The sequence below is a fragment of the Raphanus sativus genome, chromosome 4 (genome assembly GCF_000801105.2).
Source record: "Raphanus sativus cultivar WK10039 chromosome 4, ASM80110v3, whole genome shotgun sequence".
Taxonomy (NCBI): domain Eukaryota; kingdom Viridiplantae; phylum Streptophyta; class Magnoliopsida; order Brassicales; family Brassicaceae; genus Raphanus; species Raphanus sativus.
In genome coordinates, this window is record NC_079514.1 from 6,256,668 (window position 1) to 6,274,004 (window position 17,337).

Below are 17,337 nucleotides of genomic sequence, written 5' to 3' on the forward strand. Positions count from 1 at the left end.
CGAACAATTCGACCGAGCTGATAGCAATTACTAACGAGTAAATTTGCATCACTCTCTATTGTTTCCAACAACAATCTAGAAATTTATATATGTATAAACGTATACAAAACAACACCCTTATTGAAGCAGGGTTCTAAAACTACAACATGAAGGAAAACCTCAATAATCCAACTGATCATCAAGAGATACAATACAATCATACAACATTTAAATATATCGGACCTTTTAGATAATAATAAAAAGGTCCGAATCTTAAGCAAACTACATATAGAAACGGGTGCACACAAAAATACGGACCCGATCAATTCAAAATAAGACTTTTCCTTGCATATAAGAAGATCTTAATTTTCGAAGACGGAAAAATAGCTTCGAGTCTCAACGAGAAAAACTCTTAGAGGTAGATCCAGGATTAGAAACCGAAGTAGAGGAAGCATGATGATGACATGATGTCATCTTATTAGACGACCTCATCATCATCCCACCGTTGAAACAGTCTTCTTTATGCTCTTCTTCTTTGATCGTGTCTAGCTTCTGCTTCGCTGCTCTATGCCTCCTCATAACCGTCACAAACTGAGGCGGAGCAACCTCCGATACAAACCTTGCTAGACGTGAAGTAGCCATTTCTTTTGGTGATCAAATAAATAGCAAAAATCGTATGCAAGGAAATGTAAGGGATCGAGATCTCTTGGTTTAATTATGGAATGCTTGAGATATGAAGCTCATACATATATGTAGATGATTTTGTGTAATTACCCACGTCTAAGGGCACTTGTTTTTAACGTTTTGTACCGTCATTAGCTTTTGTAATTGAATGCATGGACACGTGTATTGTACGTCTTAATTAGTTCTGTTGCCAGCAATTTTCAAAAATGTGAAGAGACTTTTAATTAAAACCTCTGGATTTCTCAATAAATCTCTTGTTGAACTAAACGTCCATTAGGATCGTAAACTTATGCGTAACTGCTTACTCACGAATTACACGCAACAAAATAATAACCAGTAAGAAAATCGAAATTAGAGTGTGAATTGACGATGAATTTTGCGAACTTTTGAACACAATATTAGAAAAAACAATGCCTTTTTACAAAAAAAAATATTAGAAAAAACAATTATGCTGAGAAGAAAAAGGAGAAAATATCAAGTTAAAGAAAAAAAGAAAGAGAGAAAATGTTATAAAAAAGAAGAGAAAACGTGCACGTGTCAAATTTACTGCGGAAGACGTCATCTCTATCTCTGTCGGAATCGATAATTGACAGAAGATAGCTTTTTCCGCGTCTGAATCTCGTGGTAGTCTGTAACCGGTCGTATCCACGTGTCGACACAAAACCTGGACTTCTTGTATGTCCTTGTTTATAGTGTTAGATTTTTCTTTAATATCATTAGATTTTTTTTATTATATAAAGTGGCTGTTTGGCTCTAGGAAATCTGAGAGAACATTTATTTTCTTGCCAACAATAGCATTATGATATTTTAAAAATTTAACCATGTATATGCAGACAAAGACCATAGACTTATAATTACTTAAAATATATATATATATATATACAAAAATCAAGAACCAACTAAAATGTTAAAATACATTAAATTAATTATTTTGGCACTTTTTTAGATACACACCTAAAGAAGACTATAACAGAGGGAAAATGAAGATAAAAATTCTGTATGCTAGCTAAAAAATTCTGAAATAGGGTCGTATTTTACTTACACTCTAAATCTGTATGTTAGCTAAAAATTCTGAAATAGTATAAGTTTGCAAAGTGGGTCAACATCTCACTTACGACCCTATGTATTTATGCGTGAAACATTAAACTTTTTATATGTCCACAAAATATCGCACTAATATTTGTTGTAGTCTCTAAACTTTTATTTAAATTCTGGCGCGTAAAGTTGGTCTTTAATGAACTTCAGTTCAGAAAAGATAAAAATTACTCCCTTCGTTTCAAAAAATAAATATTCTAAATTTTCACATATATTAAGTAAACACATTAAAAATACATTGATTTTTGTGAGTAACAATTTTTCATAACTTTTAACCAATAAAAATCCAATAAACACAATTAATTTTTTGAAATTAGCAATTTTTCATTAAATAATAAATTGAAAAAGTCAAAATATATATTTTTTAAACAATTTCTTTTTCTAGAATTTGAATCTTTCTGAAACAGAGGGAGTAATTTATACTTCCTACGTTTCTATTTAATTGTAGTTGTAAAAAAATTAATTTTATAATAAGTATCGTTTTAAAATATCAATGCAAAATTTATTAGTAAGATTTTTTACTTTATTTTTTCTATTAGTTGAAATATGATTATGTGTATAGACTGTGTTTTTATTTTGAAAATATATAAAATCATATGTTTTTAATATGTGTAAATAAATTAGAATGACAATTAAAATGAAATGGATGTATTATTAATTATTGAAGAAATATCAGACAAACATTATATGTCTGACTCATTTGGGAAACAAAGATGCAAACTTTCGACACTACGAAAATAAACCCAACATAAAACATTATAGGAAAAAAGGAAGAAAAAAAATGCATAAAATAAAAACTGAAATATTGTTAGCTTTAAGAAAAAGAGACAACGGGACAAGCGGTTATGATTCAACGGGTAAACACACACACTTGATTCAGATTCCGTTCATGTGATGAGTGCTTAAAGATATCCCCTCCTTCCACTCGTGCTGGCATTATGATTCATGTACATAGTGTTGTTGTAGCTCTCGTTCCAAATGTTTGAATCATCATCATTTGCGCGGTTTATCAAAGGATTATTACCAATCAAATCATTGGATCCAACGTCGTAATAGTCTTTCTGAATGATACATCAGAGATATTTAAGGCCTCCATTGGTGGAAAACTTCGAACTGGATCAGGGGCTTTGTTTAGCATATCACCATGAATCTCATGCAAATTATCGAAGTGGTTTCCATTAACGACATCAGAAGAAGTAGAAGAACCACCAAAAGATCCAACAAACTCGTTAGTATCTTGACCATGTGAGAAAGGTTGGTTATGATTAACCTGTTGGATCTCAGCAGATGGTTGATCTATCTTTGGACGTTTGGTTTTACGGCCACTTCCACCAATCGGTATGTTTCTTAAAGTCCCACCATGAGTCCAGTATCGACGACAATTCTTGCATGAGTAGCGCGGCTGAGACAAGCTGTAGTTGTTGTAGCAACAGAACTTGGTATTGTCAGAGTCACAGCGTGGACACACTCGAGCTGGAGGCTTCTCTTCATTCACTTCATTGTCTCCCCTTACAAAAATATTCAAGTTATCCATTTTGTCGAGATATTTACTGGGATTTGTTGTTGTTGTTGCTATGATATTTGATGTTGTGGGGATGTCTACTTATATAGGCTATTAGGGCGTGAAAATTGAAGAAGAGATACGTTTCGAGCTTTAGAAGGGTGAGATTATGAGAACAATGTGTCAAAAGTTATGCATTAATAAAATCTGAAGATCTAGCTACACACCATAAACCTTAGGCTAACTTAGCCAAGGCTTCCTTACTCTAAACTCTTGTCTGCATATGCTTAATGCAGAATCCAGAAGATGTGGTTAAATGAATCAGTTGTATTAAATTAACAAAATCTGGAGACATTGAGAGTAGTATAGTGACGATTTAAGGCAGAACTATAAGCAGTGAGGTATCAAGTATGTGTAAATAGTATATATATGATGATTTATTATTTTAGTTTAACATTTATGCTGAGTGAGGATCTAGATGGTTTGGACAACAACACCCAAAATAAAATAAAAAACAAGAAAAAGCCATAACATGATTTTTTTTTATAAATCAGTTACCTATTCTCTGAAATTGACAAGCATGTGGATAAATAGCTTAATTAGAGATTTTAATGGGGTAACCTAGTATTTGAAAACAGAGCTTTCACAGTACAAGAAATAGTCCTTAAGAGCATCCTAGATGCTAAAGAATGGAGCTCAGCCCAATCGGGTCCTGCGTTTTCATGGCCAGGAAGTACTCGAGGAATAATTTTATATATTTATGTAACACAATAGTTCTATAATTGATACACCAGTATAAGGTATATTGCGATATGTTTTATATGTAAATACCTTACTATTTTTAAAGATCATAATTACCAAATTATATTATAAACATAATGGTTAGTTTTTTAATTGTGTTATTAAAACATAAAATGTTAAATATTTTTTGAAACTTTTTTTAAAAATATGGATCATTTTGAAATGGAGAAAGTATATGAGTGATTTCTTCTTAATAGACTCTTGGGGACGAGATTGACTCTCAAACACTTGGTAATATATGAGTGAATGATTAAAATCTGCATAAGTTTCCGTATTGTGTATTTTTCATGCTTGACAAAGTTACATTTTTATAAAATTCGAGCTCCAATAAAACTTTTGAGAAATAAAATAAATGCTTCGCGACCCAATTCATTGTTATCTTTTATTCAAACTCGAATAATCATGAAATTACAAAATTCTCAGTACAAGAATTCAAACATTTGGATCGTAGAACCAGACCGGTCTTCCATTTGTGTTTTGAACCGGTCTTGAATTTGTCTCATATCCCTGATGAATTATTTAAATGATTAGTAATCGATTATCACTAAATCAATATCAACTAATGAAATCACATTTGCAATTTCGAGTACTTACATCGTCAACGGCATTCCTTAAAGCTGCAATCTGCTCCACTGATATTGTGTTCACCTGCATATACAATTTCCCTTTCTAAAATTACCAAAATTTTCATATCTAATAAATAGAAAACCTCATTATATTATAATAAAAAATATTATACCCTTTTGACGACAGTCCAAATAACACCTTCAGTGCATGGAGGAACAGTAAGAGAGCCAATGTATCTATAGAATTTCTTGGTTTGAAATCTAATGGTTCTTGGATCCACGATCCCTAGATCCGTCTCTTCTTTTCCCACTTTTTTTATTCCATCGAGTAGCTGCATTAATTTTTTTTTTTAACTCTTAGAAAATGTTATAAATTCGTATAAATAAAAATTGATATTGTTATATACCCTTGTGAGGAATTCATTAGGTTCGCCCAATTTATAAAGAACTCCAATCACTGCGATTCTGCCTCGAGCACTCGTGTGAACCATGTGAAGCTCCAGGTCGTAACTGTAATACATATACAAAAAGAAAAATTACAATCATATGGTTCAACTTTCTTGGAAAATATGGTCCTCTGAGCTCATTGTGATCAAGAAGACAAGAAAACACGAACCGAGTTCCGTTAACAGTATGCTCTGACGGTGAATGCCAATGGCATTGCACTAACTTAAACTCGGTTTGACGTATCGTTATTTTCCCAGCATCTCCTTTCCACGATACCTTTTGTTTCGTTTTCATTGGTATTATTAGAATCACATTACCATGCACGCATATGGTTACTGTAATGAAGATATAGTCAATCAAAATGATCTTACCATAACGTCATGTCCTCTGTTCATAATAACAGCCGGGGCTGGTTTGTATTGTCTTCTCCATGCTTCATCATGAATAAGACTGACTCTTGTGTTGGTGAGATCGATCGGAGATTGTAATTTTCCATTGTTACAAACTTTCCAATGAGGATTTATTTTGCTCCATCCCTCTGGTCCCTTCTCTGGATTTTGCTCGTACGTAAATGGTGTTTCATCGTCTGTTTTCATAATTAAAATCATATGTATAAAGTTATGATATAAGAAAAACTTCTCTTTGTTTTTGCAACTTGGGCAATATAAGAAAAACTTGATTTCACAAAAGATAACATACCGGCTTCAGCATCATTAGCGACAGAAATATTGGGGAAATATAAATAGAGAAAAAACAACGCGAAAATAATAAGTGTTTTTGTGTTCGGATCCATTTGTGTTTTTTGAAGTGTTCCTTTTTTTCTTTTGAGATTTTGCTTTTGCTTACTGCTTATTATGTCCTTGAGATGCTTTTAGAGATGAGCTATTTAAACGGATGCTTTGCAAATTTTGTTTATATTTTTTGTTGAAGTTGCTGCCCATAATAGTTAATAATTTGGTGTGATTTGTTAAAAGCAAATATGAAAAAAACTGAATGCTTAGTGGAACAGTTTCATTGGATCCATTTGGTTAGAATTTTCTAATTTCGGTTTCGACATTAAATCTATCTGTAACATTTTTTGACAGAAGGAAAGTTACCTGGATTAATAGAGTTAAGCCTGTGCATAAGAGAACATGCTAATTGCTCCAACGCGGAACCAACAGAATTAACTGCCAAACTAGATATATAAATTTACAGACATATTACTATATTAAGTCGTTGAAACAAGACACCTAAGCATAAATGGTGATTCCGACAAAATGAAGAAGATGTGCTGAACGATTCAGACATTCGCAAAGTACAAGAGAGATCCATATATCAAATATTCCGTACCTACAATTAAAAAGATTTCTTTTCATTTGTTTCCACATTTTAAAACATATTAAATTTATATTATATATGCATCAGTTTTCTATGATTACAAATTTCCTATAAAGTTCAAACTAATATTAATTTAATAAACTCAATTAATTCTTAAAAAATACTATTATAAAATAATAATAAAAATTATAGAATCACACAAAATTTTATCTTTGTGAAACACATGTTTTTACTCAAATGATTATCTTTGTGGATAAAGGTAGGTATATAGCATTTTCTCCAGGGCTAATTATATATGTAGAACAAGTACAAAAGGCCTTCAGAATTTGGGACGTTACTTTTTTTGGGGGGTCAAAATATAGAGATTTGGGAAGTTACTTAAAATTTGAATTTCGAAAGCACTAAGCAGTTTTCAGATATTTTGAGGTCTAGAGGTATTGGCATTGACCTACAATACGTCAGCAATATATAGAGACGATGTGTGTAATCTTCTTTTTCGATGATCTATAAGTCAAGATATTTTGGGATTGTCTAACTTGATGTGTAAAGCTGGATCTTAAGAGATTGCGGAAAACATCCGTATCAAGCTCCAGGTTTCTGTAAAGCATTTATAAAAATCAAAATGATATCCTGTTGTTTTCATTTTGTTCAGAATTTAATAGATCGTTTCGAATCAACAAAACTATTTAGGCTCTAAGTGTACTTAATGATAACATAGTTAATTAAGTGAAAACCATCACTTTCAAAATTTCCATAAACCCCTAAAGTTTTGAATAGAGATAAAAAGATATATATTATGCTCACGATGAAAGATCACTTTCACATTACATGATAAAAATCAACAAAAGGAACAATAATATAGAACGGAAACACACAAAAAAAGAAAGCTGCAAGAAGAGGGGAAAAGGGTACACATTAATTATTAAAAGAGAATATTAATTGAAATGGTTCACAAGTTTCTTCAGACTCTCAGAAATTCTACTACTAGCTCCATAATCACAATCTTCCACCTATATACGTAAAATTTATAAAAATAAATTAAAACCAGCAACAAAAAAAAAGCAAGGACATCTATAGATGTAGTAATCAACTAATAAAATAATTTTTTTAGGTGTATAACTAATAAAATAACTTCCAAGTGGATGGGAGTTTCTTTGCATTTTGAGTGCATGAATCGGTTTAATAGTGTGTTTTCGCCAAGTTGTATATATTGTTCAGTGACTGAACTCTAATCGTATCCCATTGCGTGAATACAGCTTGGATTAGACCTAATTTTCACATAGTAGTGGTAGTAGAAAATTTTGATTTTTCCTATATCACCAGATCAAAAACTTAGATATTTTCTAGAATTTACTAGCATACCTTGCAATGAAGAGTGTGGAAGACGGTATCATCAACGGTTGAGGATCCAGCATGAGTGATCTCAGCTCCTGATTCCTCACTGACAGCACGAATGATCTCATGAAACATAAACTTGTGTTCCAAGCTTGTCACAAGAAAGATCTGAAGAATCGGACCGGTTTCTTGAATCTCGATTTTCGGCGACCTTCTAGCCACAGAGACATCAACACTCGAAGACATGGATGAAGATCCAGTCGCAGCAAGTTTTCTCTTCCTTTCTCTCATTTTCTCCACGTTCACTTGCAGCTTCTTGATGTAGTTTGCAGCTTCATCAAGCTGATCAGGAAGTGTTAAAGGCGCCTAACCAAGTAAAACAAGAAAGGTTTTTATACATGAGTTAATAGATTTAGACATGAAATCAACATATTATAAATGCATATCAGAGGATAAATAAGAAGAGGAAAACCCTAGAAGTTTGATCAGGAAGAAGAGAGTTGAGTTCTGAATAAAGAGCTTTCATCTGAATCCTTCTATTTTTCTCAATCGTTTTCCGATCTACAGATCTTGATTGACTTGTGTTTGAAAGGCTCTGATCCATTTTGTTTTTCTTGGTCTTGAAGTGTTTCACATATACAATGAAACTCAATATTAACCACACTTATATAAAGAAAGAAGTTATAGTCGGATGATAGTTAACTTGTGCTAATAAACAATTAGTGTTAAAGGGTTTGTAAAGGAAGAAATAGTATATATACCAAAAGGCGAAAAAGGTCGTATACAGATATAGAAGATAACGAAAGCAAAGACAAAGTAAAAAAAAGGTAAGCTCTTTAGATATATATAATTCTTGACTTGTTCCATTTTATATTGTGATGTATTCATATAGTTCGACTTAAGAAGAGACCAGCATTAGTTTATAATTAAGAGTATGAGTCAATCAATTGGTTGTATAGCTGGTTTTGACCTAAACTTTCATAGACTATTAACATGGTATACTGAAAATATCAACACATGGCTTACCATGAACTTCTGTTCCATAGCAGTTTCTAGGCTCCTACGGTATAAGTTGAGTTAATCGTACTTACATATACTTGCTACAATTATTTCCACTGATATTACATTTTTTTTGGTTTTGAAATCATAAAGTTGGGACCTAAACCCATGCATAATTAATTTCCTCATGCTATAACTAACTCTCTTTTATCTGAATACCATCATCATTGGAAAAACACTTGAAATTGGGATCTATATATGTAAAAGGAAAAAAGATGAAAGAAAAGGTTTGTGAAATGGGAATTGGTGGGGATAGTATGGTCAACTTTTTCGCTAAGACAATGCGTGGACTTTGTTGAACCACTCAAACATTATCGACATGCTCATAATTTGTTTTGTTCCCATCACCAATTTGTAAATGAACCTTCATCAAGTGTGTCTCTCTTTATTATGTACATACTAGACTGCTAATTTCTGTCGGATACTTATATTATATTTTTGTATTACAATTTTAGAATGATAATAACGAGGACAGAAAGATTCTAGTTGTAGAGTAGTTTCATTGATAAACCTATGAAAATTAAAAATATTCGAATTTATGCAATTATAAAAGTATATTGAAAACATAGAATAATCAACTTAAAGATCGTTAAACTTTTCTTTTTTTTTCTTTTGAACATCTCCAGATATGTTGGTTTCAACAAAAAAAAATTCCAATATGCTTAATAAAAGGTTTCTTGTCCTCCATTAGTAAATTCCCATTAAAATCCAAAATACTTGTCAAATGTTATTAGTCCACTATGTAATGCAATCGACATCAACAATTGATTTTTACTGTTACTTCACACTCTATTACTATGCATCCATAAAATAAGCTAATGGTATATATATGAGCCAATTACAAAAACATCTGATCTTAGGATACCTATTACGTGAATGGTAGGGCTTAGAAAGTGGTCGAATCACTTCTTCAGCATGTGAAAATGTTAAAGTTCAAAAAGAAACAAGTGAGAAATGTTTTAAAAGTAACAGCATATTCGTCTGTAACTTCAAAGAACGATCCATGTTTCAAGTTTTCACACTTATATAAAATAAGCTGCAAAACCACCAGTGTTTAACTCACTTTATTACATGAGTTTAGTAAGGATGCAGTAATAATTTTCTAAGTTTACATACTAATGCAATTAAAAACATGTAAGACCTTCAGTAACAGTTTAAAGTTGAAGAACTTAACACATTCATACATCAAAACATCAAAGATAGCACTCTAGCAAAAGGCTATTATCTAATTGCTTAGACTGCAAATCTCTCACAGCTACAGATTTCAATCAGTTCATGGACGAGACCTGACTCTCATCATTGGCGGCAAAACCTTAACCACTATCTTCTGCTCAAAACCATCTCTGAGAAGCACTTCAAGGTCTTTAATGTCCCCCCTCAAATCTAACAAGACACTGCATAGACCAAGGCCATAACAGTAATACAAGATGGAATCCAAATTTATATTCTCCAACAACACGGTTTCAACCCCCGCTACTGCTGGCTGCAAACGAGTCCTTGCTGGTGAACACTACAACTTTAGGACCTGCTTCTTCAACGGTATTGGATGAAGAAAGGATATGAGGAGACTCTTGTGCATTGCTAGCTACTATGATTTGAATAAGTTGCATCCGAACATCAGCTTCTTCTTGCGAGGAAACGCTCGAGAGTTTATCAGATAACGACGAGGAAAGTACTATAGCGTCATATTCTTGTAATAGCTTTGAGTAGTATGGGGCTGACCAGCTTTGGGTTGAAAGCCTTGGCCAACAATCTTTGCCGCCTTTAACAATGACACAACCTACCATAGGATTAGGACTACTAGTACACCCTATTGCTCTCTGTGCCAGCTCCACACATGCATATCACTATTGAATCTTGTTTTAGACGACAGAAAACGAAAGCTCTGCTTCGGTGTCTGGATTTTAATGTGTGTTAAATTAAAAAAAAATACTATAAAACAATTATTTATTCCCCAAACTCAAAAGTCAAAAGTTAACTCAAGCATCGTAAGGACACAAACTTGTTGGTTGCAGGGAGAACGTTGTTGGACGCAATTCTTGAAATTTCAATCACTCATGAGACATGAGCAGATTTCAGTTTTTTTTTTTTACAGGGAGAACGTTTAACAAAAAGGCTAACCGAACAAGACACAAGACACTAACTTGAATCAAGAACATGCTTTTCGAGAAACAAAAGCATGAACTTGACAAAGGAGGACCAAACTCCAGCTCCATTGGAACCTACATAACATAAAAACACAAAAGGAAACAAAAAAAAAAAAATTGTTCCTAAATAGAAGAAAGATCTTCATAAATGGTCTTGATACCAGGTCTCTCAGAAACCGATCTTATACACCTAAATGCAATCCCAAGAACTTCTTTAATGCCTTTCTCTATAACCGTATCACTTCCCATCTCCTGAGTCAACACAGAATCAAAACACTCCGTACCTCTCCCTTCAGCAACACGTAACCTAACCCAATCAGTCAGATCAACAACACCTTCTTGCTCACCTGTGATCACATCTCCTGCGCATCTTCCCGTTAATACCTCAAGAAGTATCACACCGAACGCATACACATCTGATTTGAAAGAAGGCTACGGTTTCCTCGAAGCTGCTAGCTCGGGGAGCCCTGTACCCTAGGATGCCTGCGTCTAGTGTCTGTTCCACCGTGCCTACTTGTGTCATGAGACGGTGGAGGCAGTAATCTGCTACGCGTGCGTTTAGCTCTGCTCCATCTAAGAGAATGTTTGTTGCCTTGAGGTTACCGTGTGAAACGGCTCTGTCGAAATGGAGGTAGTTTAGACCACGTGCCACATCAACTGCGATTCTCAAACGTTGAATCCAAGCTAGAGGAGGGCCTTTCCTGCCTGGTCGATCTGTAATCAAACAAGAACCGTAAGCTTGATGAAAAAACACTGATGATATGTGATAGAGAGAGTCCAAGTGTTACCGTAGAGGAAGCTACCCGCCAAAGGAATTTAAAAGCTCACTTCTGCGGAAAGGGTGGTTTTTTAGACTTGTTCTTCTTGGCCTTTATGGTAAGGGCTAAGAATGTTACTTCACTAGTTAAGAGAGATTGAGACCACATTGGGGAAAATAAGCTATAATCACGCAGGCACCTTAAAATCTGGTTTGTAAAAATTTACAGAATTCAATTCAATTAAATAGGGAAAAGAATGGAATAGATGAATTTATTGGTTGTTCAAAAAAAAAAAAAGATGAATTTTTATTGAAATTTTGAACAAAAAGAAGAATTTACCGAAACAATTCAGAACCAAAAAAGGGAGCAAATAGTAATGAATATTTGGGAAAACTAAAGTGTAATGTAATAAATATTTATTATTTCGTGCAGTCCTACATTAATTCATTAGCGATAAAAAGTAGAAGGGACATAAATACAAGAGAAAATGAGAGATATTGGTCCTTCTCCTACATGGTTGACTGACACTAGTCAATCAAATGATTTGGGCTGAATCATCATTTTGAAAATTAATGTGACGATGTGTTCATCTAAACATAAAAGTAAAACTCAAATCTTGTTTTAGTTCTTTTGCATCAACCGTAGAAAAAACTAAAAAACCCAACCTTTATTTTGTTGACCATCTCTCTACTCGTACAGTCCTACTTGACTGGGTTTTAATTACCATTTTGCCCCAGCTTTAAAAAGACTTAAAAGTTCGTTTATTTATATACGTGTCCTTCAAGTTTTTGATCTCGCGTTTTCGCTTTACGTTCTTGATCTTCTCTACTCGAACGATCTCTGCGAGGAACACGAGAACTTGAATTCCCGGGAAAATCTTTGAAGTAGTGAACTTTCTCGGAAAAAGAATGTGTCCCTTCGAAGATCGTCGTGCTCCACCTCCACCTGGGGTATACTGGACTCCGCCGCCGCCGGAGAGAAGAACAACAGATCATGCGGCGGCGATGCCGATGTCGGAGAGGAGAAGACCACCTTCTTCGGAGAACCGCGATCCCTTTCACGTCGTTCACAAGGTTCCTTCTGGTGATTCCCCTTACGTCAGAGCCAAACATGCGCAGGTGTTATTGAATTTTTGCGCGGGAAAATTGATTGATTTTTCTTCCCCTTATCTAGGGTTTCTAATTTTAGATCTTATTTAATTCTTGCTAAACACGTATATAATGACTTGTGTTTCTTCTCTGTGGAAGTAGTTAGTATCTAAAGATCCGAACCGAGCAGTATCCTTGTTCTGGGCTGCAATAAACGCTGGTGATCGTGTGGATAGTGCGTTGAAGGACATGGCTGTTGTTATGAAACAGCTTGACCGGTCTGATGAAGGCATCGAAGCTATCAAGTCCTTTCGCTATCTCTGTCCTCTCGAGGCTCAAGACTCCATTGATAACTTGCTCCTCGAGCTCTACAAAGTAAAATCATAGCCTCTATATCTTTTGTTTCTTATGGAAAAGTGTTTATGGATGTGTTGAAAATGAGTTTGCAGAAGTCTGGGAGGATTCAAGAAGAAGCTGTGTTGCTTGAGCACAAGCTGAAAGTACTCGAGCAAGGATGGGGTTTGGTGGTAGAATCGTGAGAGCGAAACGGGTTCAAGGGAAACATGTCACCATGACTATCGAGCAAGAGACGGCAAGGTACCAAAGTCTATTCTCGCATTGTCTCAGTGAGTACTTCCTCTCTTGAGCCTGATGTTTTCATTCTCGTTTGAACATTTTAGGGTACTAGGAAACTTGGGATGGGCTCACTTACAGCTACATAACTATGGAATTGCAGAGCATCATTACAGGTTTGGTTCTTGTTGTTTGTGTTTTTGATCTTGTGCGTCTTTTCTTTATATGCAATTATCTATCCATGAACAGGAGAGCTTTGTGTCTGGAACCTGACAAAAACAAACAGTGCAACCTCGCTATCTGCTTGATGCGTATGGGTCGAATCCCAGAAGCTAAATCCCTGATTGATGATGTGAGAGATCATTCTGCAGAGAGTGAGTCCGGAGATGAACCGTTCTCAAAGTCTTATGACAGAGCCGTTGAGATGTTAGCAGAAGTGGAATCTACAGATCCAGAAGGTGGTCTTCCAGATGAGTTCTACGCGGGATGTTCATTTGCAAATGGAACAATGAAGGAAAACAAAGCTCCTAGAAACGCAAACAGGAAGTACTCACATGTTCCTTCTTCTCCAGCGTCTGTTAGACAGAACTCTGCAGGCTTGTTTACACAACCACGAGGATACAAAATGGATCAGACGAATGGGGTGTCTGAGGAAGAGACAGGAGGGGCAGCTCGGAAGCTACTGTTTGACAAACCTGTTCGTTCTGAGCGTGTTAAGAATTTGAAGAGCGGAGAAGGAGGAGAAGAACCCATGAAGGGAAAGAAGCTGGACCAGAACATGATTCATGATCTCCATGAATACATCAACGATACTTCAGACTGTTTGAAGAGTGGAACTAAGAAAAGCTGGGCAGATATGGCCGAAGAGGAAGATGAAGAAAGACTGCAGTGAGAGCTTAAAACCGCATAAACTGTATAGGCTCGACATTGAAATGTTTGCATAGGCATATGGGATTTTACATTCCAGTACAAATCTTGGTTCAGTAACAAAACACACAAAGCACATAAAAGAGAAACTTCAATTCAGTGAACAAAAATAACAAAGAAATGAATGACACGACTTACAGCTTGTGTGAAAGTAGTAATCAATCATATGTCTTCTTAAGCTTCTTCTTCTTCTTCCTCTTCGTCCTCCTCATACTCTTCTTCGCCGACTGTAGCATCCTGATATTGCTGGTACTCAGCAACAAGATCGTTCATGTTACTCTCAGCTTCGGTGAACTCCATCTCGTCCATTCCTTCTCCCGTGTACCAATGAAGGAAAGCTTTTCTCCTGAACATAGCAGTGAACTGTTCACTCACACGCCTAAACATTTCCTGGATCGAAGTCGAGTTTCCTATGAAAGTCGACGCCATTTTCAAACCCGTTGGAGCTATATCGCAGACGCTTGATTTCACGTTGTTTGGAATCCACTCAACAAAGTACGATGAGTTCTTGTTCTGGACGTTCATCATCTGTTCGTCAACCTCTTTAGTGCTCATCTTCCCACGGAACAGAGCAGAAGCGGTCAAGTAACGTCCATGGCGAGGATCAGCTGCGCACATCATGTTTTTGGCATCCCACATCTGTTGGGTTAGCTCAGGGACGCTTAAGGCGCTGTATTGCTGCGACCCTCTTGATGTCAATGGTGCAAAACCAACCATGAAGAAGTGGAGCCTCGGGAAAGGGATGAGATTGACAGCGAGCTTTCTTAGGTCGGAGTTTAGTTGTCCAGGGAAACGGAGGCAGCACGTGACACCGCTCATGGTAGCTGAGATGAGGTGGTTAAGGTCACCAACTAAAGAAACAAGAACAAAGTCAGTGGTTTTTTTCAAAGTACAATCACACATAAGGGAAACAAGAGGCTTTGTTTGTAATACACTCACATGAAGGATTAGAGAGCTTCAATGTGCGGAAACAGATATCGTAGAGAGCTTCGTTATCCAAAACCATACACTCGTCAGCGTTCTCAACAAGCTGGTGAACGGAGAGTGTAGCGTTGTACGGCTCAACGACGGTGTCGGAGACCTTAGGAGAAGGGAAAACAGAGAAGGTCATCATCATACGATCTGGATACTCCTCCCTTATCTTGGAGATAAGTAGAGTTCCCATTCCAGAGCCAGTTCCTCCTCCCAAAGAATGACACACTTGAAAACCTGTTCAAATAAAAAAGCATCAGACTCTGAACTGAAAACCGAAATAGCCGGTTCAAAATACTTAACTCAAACCGAAACAAACCAAATTTTATATATTCCTTAACCGTTCCTAACCGAAGCAGATCTAGAAAACGAAACGCGAATCTCTCTCACCTTGAAGACAATCAGAGTTCTCAGCCTCCTTCCTCACAACGTCCATCACCGAATCAATCAACTCAGCCCCCTCCGTATAATGCCCCTTCGCCCAGTTATTCCCCGCGCCGGACTGCCCGAACACGAAGTTATCCGGCCGGAAAATCTGACCGAACGGCCCGGATCTGAGGGAGTCCATCGTTCCGGGCTCCAGATCCATGAGGACGGCGCGCGGGACGTACTTGCCCCCGCTGGCTTCGTTGTAGTAGACATCGATCCTCTCGAGCTGGAGATCCGAGTCGCCGCGGTACTGTCCCGTGGGGTCGATGGCGTGCTCGCCGCAGATGACTTCCCAGAACTTAGCTCCGATCTGGTTCCCGCACTGGCCTCCTTGGATGTGAAGGATCTCTCTCATTTTCCTCAGATGTTTTCTCTCGCTTGTCGTTTTCTCGAGAAAATGATTGAGGGGTAATAATAAGAACAAAAGAACTTTTTGAATGGGGTAGTAATCGGCTATATATAGTTTACGTTCTTCTTTTTTGAAAACTCTGTCGTTATTTGCAATATGGTCCTTTATATTCTCTTGGTCTCTTAATTAACCCCTAATAGTTTCTATCTTTTCTCGATTCGGTTTCTTTGTGTGCTATAAAGACCAGAAGATTTGATTTTGCGTCATCAGTGGATTTTCCTTTGTTGTTTAGAGCTAATTGATCTGTTGGCACCGTTTTTAGGCATGTAGTTATTTAGAAAATCAACCATAATAAACTAGATTAGCTGATAACAGAAATCCGAAATAAATGAGTTACAGGGCAAGGCCAATGCTAATTGTTGCCAACCTATAAAACTGCTTAATATGGTTTTCTCCAGTATGTTTACAACACTGTTGAAAATAGACGAGTTAGATTTACAGTATAATCTCTTTAAATTAATAATCTATAAATTAATATTTCTATAAATTAATATAATTTTATAATTCCAAATTAAATTTTTGGTTCAATTAGTATTTCGATAAATTAATATTCTCTATAAATTAATAAAAAATTATAGTTTTGGTATAGTTCTAACATTATTAATTTATAGAGGTTTTACTGTAGTTGATACTCGAACATATTTCAAGTAAAAAAAATATACATACTCTTTTATATCAAAAGTTTAGTTGTGCGGATTTTTTTTTGTCAAAACAACATAAAAGATAGCCAGTTAAAAGAAAAAAACAACATAAAAGATAACAATTTGGATTTTGGATAATTGTCGTTAAAAATGTTTTTAACATATAACTGTAAATAAAGTTTTTTTTACCAAAAAAAATTAAAAATAAAGTTTTGTCTACGGTCAGAACTCAGAAGTGTGTAGTAACTATTTACAAAGTTTATAGAGTTATAGTTACTAGTTTAAACGATAGGAAGTATTTTACAAACTACCTTTGGAAAAAATATAAAATAAAATCGGAGTTTCTAACTCAGTTGATAAAGAGTTTACAGCTGTGAGTTTTGCCACCTGGGTTCGAATTCCGGCTACTGAATAATTAACATTTCGGCATCACCAAAGACAGATTACCGACATGTGGTAACACATGACTAGTCTGGACCACTTCTGTGGAACTAGTATATTTCTGTATAATTTAAAAAAAAATTATAAAACAAAAGAATCTTGAAATAGCTACAAGATTACAAGTTGAACGAAAAAAAAGATACAAGACTACAACTGACTAACCAT

The 17,337-nt window shown here is 35.5% G+C and overlaps 4 protein-coding genes and 1 pseudogene across 4 annotated transcripts; 1 reads left to right on the top strand and 4 right to left on the bottom strand.

Moving 5' to 3' along the window:
- Positions 1-2,660: 2,660 nt before the first annotated feature.
- Positions 2,661-3,292, bottom strand: LOC108853506 (dof zinc finger protein DOF4.4-like; annotated as a pseudogene).
- A 1,151-nt stretch (positions 3,293-4,443) lies between these two features.
- Positions 4,444-5,866, bottom strand: LOC108853445 (alpha carbonic anhydrase 4-like). The gene is made up of 7 exons (XM_018626857.2): positions 5,773-5,866; positions 5,445-5,659; positions 5,243-5,349; positions 5,034-5,136; positions 4,800-4,958; positions 4,655-4,708; positions 4,444-4,567 (listed from the first exon to the last, which is right to left on the bottom strand). Exons 1-7 carry the CDS (start codon positions 5,864-5,866, stop codon positions 4,493-4,495), a joined length of 807 nt encoding a protein of 268 aa, XP_018482359.1. The 3' UTR covers positions 4,444-4,492.
- A 1,335-nt stretch (positions 5,867-7,201) lies between these two features.
- Positions 7,202-8,384, bottom strand: LOC108852735 (transcription factor bHLH162-like). The gene is made up of 3 exons (XM_018626226.2): positions 8,201-8,384; positions 7,756-8,094; positions 7,202-7,403 (listed from the first exon to the last, which is right to left on the bottom strand). Exons 1-3 carry the CDS (start codon positions 8,330-8,332, stop codon positions 7,329-7,331), a joined length of 546 nt encoding a protein of 181 aa, XP_018481728.1. The 5' UTR covers positions 8,333-8,384; the 3' UTR covers positions 7,202-7,328.
- Positions 8,385-12,395: 4,011 nt separating this feature from the next.
- Positions 12,396-14,245, top strand: LOC108850108 (protein POLLENLESS 3). Its single transcript, XM_018623690.2, is given in 6 exon segments — positions 12,396-12,810; positions 12,943-13,155; positions 13,230-13,293; positions 13,296-13,377; positions 13,461-13,529; positions 13,603-14,245. Coding segments are annotated over 6 exon segments (1,281 nt in total). The 5' UTR covers positions 12,396-12,600.
- A 9-nt stretch (positions 14,246-14,254) lies between these two features.
- On the bottom strand, positions 14,255-16,104 carry LOC108855447 (tubulin beta-9 chain). The gene is made up of 3 exons (XM_018629280.2): positions 15,643-16,104; positions 15,220-15,489; positions 14,255-15,131 (listed from the first exon to the last, which is right to left on the bottom strand). The coding sequence occupies exons 1-3, from the start codon at positions 16,034-16,036 to the stop codon at positions 14,455-14,457; spliced, it is 1,341 nt and encodes a 446-aa protein (XP_018484782.1). The 5' UTR covers positions 16,037-16,104; the 3' UTR covers positions 14,255-14,454.
- Positions 16,105-17,337: the final 1,233 nt, after the last annotated feature.